Source organism: Pezoporus wallicus, unplaced genomic scaffold (genome assembly GCF_028554395.1).
Source record: "Pezoporus wallicus isolate ANWC-B61680 ecotype Strahan unplaced genomic scaffold, APGP_CSIRO_Pwel_v1 contig_10120, whole genome shotgun sequence".
NCBI lineage: Eukaryota > Metazoa > Chordata > Aves > Psittaciformes > Psittacidae > Pezoporus > Pezoporus wallicus.
Genome location: NW_026638516.1, coordinates 374,223 through 382,503, shown reverse-complemented (window position 1 = coordinate 382,503; position 8,281 = coordinate 374,223). Strand labels below are relative to the sequence as shown.

The 8,281-nt window shown below is 42.0% G+C and overlaps 1 protein-coding gene across 1 annotated transcript; it reads left to right on the top strand.

The window, feature by feature from the left end:
* The first annotated feature begins 646 nt into the window (after nucleotides 1-646).
* Nucleotides 647-7,077, top strand: CCDC166 (coiled-coil domain containing 166). Its single transcript, XM_057411171.1, has 2 exons — nucleotides 647-810; nucleotides 5,271-7,077. Exon 2 carries the CDS (start codon nucleotides 5,303-5,305, stop codon nucleotides 6,194-6,196), a length of 894 nt encoding a protein of 297 aa, XP_057267154.1. The 5' UTR covers nucleotides 647-810; nucleotides 5,271-5,302; the 3' UTR covers nucleotides 6,197-7,077.
* Nucleotides 7,078-8,281: the final 1,204 nt, after the last annotated feature.

Here is an 8,281-nt window from a genome sequence, read left to right as displayed (position 1 = left end):
AGGAACTTGTACTTTAGTCACAAATAGCCAGGTTAGATGAAAAAGTAAACCAGTGAAATTCATTGCCCTATGCCACAGATATGCCAAGCTTATACTGTTACACACAGAGAGAAACAAAAATTCTCATGTACCAGGATTAGCTCATTTTCCCTACAAAATGCAGGAATTGCCTCCTAAACTATTCATTTCCTCTCCAAAAGCAGAAACTCCTCCATAAATAAGAACTGCATCTGCAAAACTCCTTTCTAGCATCTGCCTTTCAGATGTCACAAAAATCCCCATATACACACACCCCTTCTTCACTTTGTGGGACCTGAGGCTGCTTGCCAAACTGTTGGAAAGAAAATGCAAATATATGAACCAGAAATGCTCCAGCAGATACTGGCACCTAATTCCCAAAAAGGACTGTATCTTAAGTCATACCTTTGCCTTTAGCAGTGAGCTGAGGCTGTTTCCTCATTAATACATTGGCCACTATAAATCTTAATCTTAGAAGCCAAACTGCCTTTGTGTTTCTGCTTAACTGATTGTCTATTCCAGCTGAAACCAGGACCCTGATGCCAATAAGTAACAAATATCATAGTCAGGCCCCGCAACCGAGCTGGGAACTGAAACAGCTACGAGAATCTCACTGCAGAACTTCTTTTGTGACTTGGCATGTTTCATCGCCATGGACACGCACAGCTTACAAACAGCAGCACTCCTTAGAGAGCACATGCTGGCAATCAGCAAATGCTGTCCAATAGACCAGGAGCAGCAAGCCATGAGAAGCTATCTGGAAAATCCATGAAGACCACAGGAGCAGGAAAGGTCAGTGCTTTCTTTAAAATACCCACCCCATTCTGTATACCAACTGCCACAAGGCCTGGCTTTCCCATGCAGATGTAGCATTCATACAGCTCTACAACTCCCTTTCCCCTAAAACCACACAATTAGTATTAACTCAGTTCTACTATTGCCTGTTATGACACCCTTCTGTGTCGTCTGTTTCCTAAAACAACTGCAATGATTTCTGTACAGAGTCTTATGTCTCCCCATAACTGCTCTACTTCTGATGCAGCTGCCATATTCCCAGCTGGGAACCTGTTCTGCTATTACTGTGGCAGGCGATTTTAGTATATTTATTCTATTTTGTTCACTTACCTCCCTGAATTTTGCGTATTTTCTTTAAAAAGGGTTACCATTTGTATTACGATACAGTAACTTTTATGTTCATTAAAACATTAGAGTTACCAGACATTAGAGTTACCAGACTTCCCTCCAGTTCTAAGTCCTTGATTGCACTGTTCCTCTTTTGAATTAGTTTAGAAATTCAGCACACAAGGTGCTAGTTACCCCTCTATTTTCCTATTATATATGCAAGAATCATTAATAGAATCATACAGAATCATAGAATAATTGGGGTTGGAAAGGACCTTAAGATCATCTAGTTCCAACCCCCTGCCATGGGCAGGGACACCTCACACTAGACCATGTCACCCAAGGCTCTGTCCAGCCTGGCCTTGAACACTGTCAAGGATGAAGCATTTACCACTTCTTTGGGCAACCTGTGCCAGGGCCTCACCATCCTCAAAGAACATCTTTCTTATGTCTAACCTGAACTTCCCCTGTTTAAGTTTGAATCTATCAACACCTTGCCCTACCACTACAGTCCCTGATGAAGAGTCCCTCTCAAGCATCCTTGTGGCCGCCTTCAGATACTGGAAGCTGCTCTGAGGTCTCCACGCAGCTTCTCTTCTCCAGCTGAATAGCTCCAATGTTCTCAGCCTGTCTTCATACGGGAGGTGCTCCAGCCCCTGATCATCCTCATGGCCTCATCTGGACTTGTCCTTCTTATGTTGACACCAGAACTGCACACAGTGCTCCAAATGGTGTCTCACAAGAGCATAGTAGAGGGGCAGGATCACCTCCTTCATGCTGCTTTTGATGCAGCCCAGGACACGGCTGGTTTCTGGGCTGCAAGCGCAGACTGAACCCAGCTCATGTTCAGTTTCTCTAATAACGAGGCACTTTCCTTCCTTTAGTATCTATTGTGGACTTATCTGTGCCTCTTAGATTGCAGGTATCTCAGCAGCTTTAAAACATAATGTGGCATGTTAAAAAAAAAAAATCCCCTCTTGAAATGAATACTTGAAAAAAAAATGCAAATTCTTAATGTAGCATTGCAGGCACAGTGCTCACACTGCCTGAATATATATTCAAATTGTCACATTATCACTTACTATTATTTCAACAATTCCCTGCCTCATTCACATCACAGAAATTATGCCAAATACTAGACATCCCTTTTCTATGCTGTATCATCTTTTAATAACTTCATATATACAGAAGATCAATTTTTAAAAGTGCTATATAGGGCACAATCATTATTCCATCACCTTCACTTGGTATCTCACAAATGTTGCAAAACGTCTTCAAACTTATTCCTCAAATTCAGGAAGTGTTTAGCTGTACTTACCAGTGAACCTGTGCCACAGTCAGGACCAACAAAACCAATATTCTGAACCTAAAGGAAAAAGCACAAATATCAGACATGTACAGCTCCTATCTTGCTGCTGTCCTTCATCATTCATTATCCAGTAATGTTTGACCCTTCTGGAAAACAAGCCTGTGCTCTAAACATGCATTTTACTCTGGTAAATTTTACTAGCATCTTGGTTCTATTCCTCTCCTGGACCTGATAGTTACAAACAAGGCAGTACTAGTTTGAGATGTGAAAGCTGGGCATAGCCTTGCGGTAACCACAGGATGATTGCATCTCAGGATCCTGAAAAAAAGGGAGCAATGCAAATAGTAAGATCACAATCCTGGACTTTAGGAGAGTATAGAGTTTGAGCTACTCAGTGTCTGGAAGAATCCCATGGGAGATGGTCCTTGAAGAGAAGTGCAGGAGAGCTCCTCCAATCTCAAGAACGGTCCATCCCGAATAGGAGGAAGTCAAGCAAGGATGGCAGAAGGCCTACACTGAAGACCAAGATGCCCCTTACAAAACCCATATGTAAAAACGAATCATCCAAGTGTCAGGATCACACAACCCAGGATGAATACAAAGACACTGTCTGAACGTGCAGGAAGCCAAAGCCCATCTGGAATTGAATACAGGAAGGGATGTGAATGGCAACAAGAAAGGCTTTGCCTCTTAGCTGAAAGAGGCAGAGGATGAGTGACAGAGGATGACAAAAAGGCTGAGCTACTCAGTGCATTGTTTGCATTGGTCTTTACTGGTAAAACTGACCTTGCAGAATCTGAAGTCCTTGAGGCTAGGGAGAAAGCCTGGAGCAAGGAAGCCTTGCCCGTAATGGAGGAGGATCAGGTTAGGGAACATTTCATTTAAACAAAATGGACGTACAGAGTTCTACTGGAGCTGACAGGATGAAGAGGATGAAAAACTTTTTTACTGTGAGGGTGGTCAAACAGAAGGAACAGGCTGCCTAGTGGGCTTTTAAAGTCTATGTCCTTAGAAATACTCAAAACCTGACTGAACACATAACTAAGCAACCTGCTGTGGTTAACCCTGCTCTGAGCAAGGGGCTGGACTAGGCAATCTCCTAAGGTCCCTTCCAGCCTCAGCTGTTTGATGGTTCTGTGAATGTGTCCTATTAGTGATGAGTGAGTAACACAGTGGGAAGTATCAGACCGGAATTCCTATGTGCAGTGTGAAGTGGTGTGTTTGTGTACCCAATGCAGATGGGCTGAAGCAGGATGCTTGCTAGAAAGGCATTTCCAGTCAAGGACAAAAGAATGCGGCATAGTGCTTCCACTGCAAACCGCTCCTGCTACTCCCAGTATGGACTCATTCTGCCCACCCAAAATGTCCTTGAAATCTTGAGAGTTTAAAAATAAAATGATAAAGTTTTATTATAAAAATAAAACACTGTGTTTGACCTATTATGCAGTGCTTTGTCACATACCTACCACGGGCCAAAAATACATAGTCTACTGCAGAAATACAAATAGATTAGCTATGATAATACTGTGCTATTGTGCATTGGAATAACTTGACCAGTATAAATAGAAAATGACACAGGTAGAAAGAGAAGCCTCTCATGCCGCCTTAATCAAACTGTCTTTATTAAAGGACTGGTATCTTCTCAGCAAGAGGCAAGCCAGACAGAACAACTCATAAAAACACAGAAAACCAAGGCATGGTTACCAATGTACTCTGACAGAGCTGTAACATCTTCCTCATGATAAGAGTAAGCCATTTTACATTAATTTGACTAAAACACCAAAGCAAATTTCAGGCTACTTACCTATAACGGAACCAAAATAGAACACAGAAAAAGAGATGGTGAAATGATGTTCAGCCCTGAATGTTGTGTACTTATCTCCCACCCACCATCTCTGAGAGAAGAATCCAGTCCTCGACAATGCACACATCCATATGGCACATTCAACATTCCATCAAAATCCATGGCACACTTTCCATGGCCAGATCTCGGAGGATGTTTCTTTAGCCATTATTGCCTTTATGGTCATTATTTCTCTTTATATATATTCATGAATTTTTAGTTATCTGTGTCATATCTCAAATGACATTATAGTTTAAGATGATGTCCAAGAAGGTATCAGTTTATGTTACCTCAGGCAGTGAAAGGATAAAAACATGGTCAGTCTCCAAAGTGAGTGAGTATCTTGCTTGATTACTGAATCCCGAGATTAAAACTGGTTGCAAGACTTCCTTTTCTGCTCTCATTTCATAAGAAAATACTGACTGAACTTTCTAAATCCAGGAAAATGATTCAGCTGTCTCTTCAAATACAACTGCAGGACATAGCTTTGATGGAGGAACGGGGCTTAATCTGTACTACTGTCCATAACATTTTCTACAGATAACTTCCAGTCCAGCCTGATGACTTAGCACTTATGTTTTAGAATTTGCTTTATGAGTATGGAAGTTTTGGGCATGCCTCTGTTAGCACTTTAGTTCTTAACTTGCTGCTGAAGTTTTAAGGACAAGGTCTACTGCCTACAGAAAGACAGTACAATAATTGGCCAGTGGAATCTGACTTTGTACTCCAAACTATAGAAATAATACAACATTATACAATAAAAGAGAAATCTTAAAAAAGATGTGTATTTTTAGATAAGCAGAACTACTTTTAGTTAACTAGAAATATAAAAATTAAAATATGAATTTGTGCATGTTTCAACTCACAACACAGGCCAGACATGAAACATTTAGGCCAAATATTCTAGCTGGGGAAGCAACACTCATACGTGTGGCATAAATACTTGGTTAGAATTTGTCATTTTTCATTCTGTTACAGTTTGCCAGTGTTTGATACGCCCAGTGTGGACTATGGCATCCGAGACAAAGCAGAAGAAACAAGACACCACACGTACTGGGAAAAATAAGCAAGAAATAACAACCAAGAATGGAGATACATCCAAAGAAGTAAGTGACATGGAAATACTTGCCCAAGAGAGAAAATCATACTTGCAGAAGGAGTACGAGGTTGTTACTGAACATATGAACACATATATGGGAAGGATGGAGTATTTCCTGCAGGAAAATAAATTCCTAGAAAAGGAAGCCAAACAGAATCAGGAAGAGGGCAATGCTTACCTCTCTTACATAAAAAAACACAGCCAGAAGTGCCAGGATGTGATAATAACATTAAATGACCAGAATCATGCTGATCTCTCTGAAGTTGAGATGCAGAAAGAGAAGCTCATCTCACAGTACACAGGAAAAGAAAAGGATGTAAGGAGAGATCTGATGAACATGGAGTCAAAGTACTCTCTTCTGAGCATGGAGGTTGAAGACCTGAAGCCTTTCAATGACCCATCTTATCGAAAGGAACAGATAAAAAAGATTAAGCAGCTGGAGAAGGAACTGTTGGTCACAAAGAAACAGCATTCAGACGAAATGCACAAAATCAAGAGCAGATTTCTGCAGGCCAAGGATGACTGTAAGATGGACTTTCAGCAGAAGATCCACGTTCTCACCAAGAGAGCAGAAGAAGCAGCAATACAATCTCTAATTCAGCATATCAAACAAGTAAAAGCAGAGAATTGGCATCTGTGGCAGGAATTGCTCAGACTCATCCAATACTCAAAAATCCTTAAAGAAACTAAAGTTCAATTGAGAGAACAGCAGGAGCAGCTTCTTCGGGAGAACCAGTACATTCAGGACATGGCACACGCACGACACTGTTTTACACCAGCATCAGGTGCACAATGCAACTGGTGAAACCTACAGGTCTCACAGCCTGTTCAGATGTGCCCATTAACCTCACTCTTTCCAGTGTCAGCAGACATTGCTGGACTGGCAGCTGCTGCCACCATTAGCTAAGTAAGAGAGTATAGAGAACAAAATATTCTGTGCAAGGATGAAAGGATTTACACAGCTCATGCTCAGCACACGATCCAGACAACAGATCTTAAAAGTAACATCAGCTCTAAGACATCTATATTAAGACATTTGAAACTGCAATCCCTTCATGTCCCAGAATAAACAATGACATTTTCTCTTTGAAATCAGTCTTTTATGTTTCATTAATTAGTAATTTTCCATGGGCAAGTTATATTCTTAGTCAGTGAGGCAAACTTCATCTAAAAATACCATAGTACCCAGTGTAGGCCAGCTCTTACTTTCAGCAGTATTCATTTTCCCAAATCTTCTAAATGGCAAAGATTTATTTTACCTTCTGCTAGTCTCCAAAGAAGAGAAAATAAATAAAACCAAATAAAGGAACCAAATCTTTTACACAATATAAGTAGTTGAAGTATTTGACCCTTGGTCATAACTATCAATAAAATACCTTCATTTAACATATGCATATCAATTTTTACCTCATTCTTTTCTTGTTTTAGTGTTTCACTTGAGAAGCAAGAGGTAAACAGTTGTTTCTAACAGACTTCAGCTACATTCTCTTTCCAAGTTGAACAATTCTGGGTTTCAATTACCTCACTGACAGTGACACCAGAGGTCACTCTTAGTCCAAGTTTTAACATTCACACTGGGCTACTTTATACAGAAGCAGACCTTTGTTTCAATTGGAAGAGACCTCAAAGTAGGATCAACCAGAGCAGGGCCACTCTCGGTGCTTTTTAGTATCTCCAAGGTCTCCACATCCTGTTCCAACGTTTTGCCACACAAGTAAAAAAAAAAAAAAAAAAAAAAAAAAGAAAAGAAAAGAAAAGAGGAAAAGAGAAAAGAAAAATAAGTTTTTGTTATATTTAGATGGTATTGAAATTCCATCACAACTTTCAGTTTCAGAATAGTCTGGCTCTGTCTTCCCCCCTCCTCTGCCTCTGTCTTCCCCCCTCCTCTGCCTCTGTCTTCCCCCTCCTCTGCCTCTGTCTTCCCCCCTCCTCTGCCTGATATTTAAACACGTTTCTAAGATCCCCTGAACCTTCCTCAGGCTAAACAAACCTAGCTCTCAGCCTCCTCTCATATCACAGATGCTCCAAACCTTAATCATCTTTGTGTCCTCCTGCTGGACACAACCTCATGTGTCCATGTCTGTCATACTGGGGAACCCAGAACCATGCAAGATACTCTAGGCATGGTGTCTCAGTGGTGAGTAAAAGGGCAGGGCTGCCTCCCTCACGCAGCTCACTGACTATTCCTCATGTGGCCCAGGACGGTATTTGCTGCCTTTGCTGCATGAGGACATTTGCTGGCTCGTGATCAGCCTGGTGTCCACCAGGACCTCCAGGTCCTTTCCTAGCAAGCTGTCTTCTAACCCAATAGCTAGAACCTGTACTGCTGCATGGGATTATTCCTCCCTTTTCGAGTGATGAACTTCACCAAGTTCCTCTTGGTCCCTTTGTCCAGCCTGACAGGGTCCCTGGATAGTAGTACAACGACCTGCTCTATCAACTGCTCCTCCCTGGTTTATATCATAGAATCATAGAATGGTTTGTGTTGGAAGGGACCTTAAAACTCATCCAATTCCAACTGCCTGACAAGGACACCTTCCACTGGAGCCGGCTGCTCCAAGCCCCATCTAACCTGACCTTGAACACTGCCAGGGATGGGGTAGCCACAGCTTCTCTGGGCACCCTGTGCCAGTGTCCCAGCACCCTCACATGAAGTGGCGCAAACTCGCTGGGGCTGCACTGCAACCCCTCATTAGCTGACAAAGAGGTTGATCCCCGCAGTATCTTACCCCACTGACCTCCAGCTGGACTTCACGTCACCAATGGCAGACCTCTGGCTCCAGAGCTCTGTACGTTTTCAGTCTGCACTTACTAGCCTGTATTTGGTCAGTTTGTCACCAAGGACGCTATGGAATACGGTGTCAGTCAGAGCACGCGCCTGGCACGGGGG

Excerpts from the sequence above, each read along its gene's own strand:
- CCDC166 (XM_057411171.1), top strand. The coding sequence starts at position 5,303 with ATGGCATCCGAGACAAAGCAGAAGAAACAAGACACCACACGTACTGGG.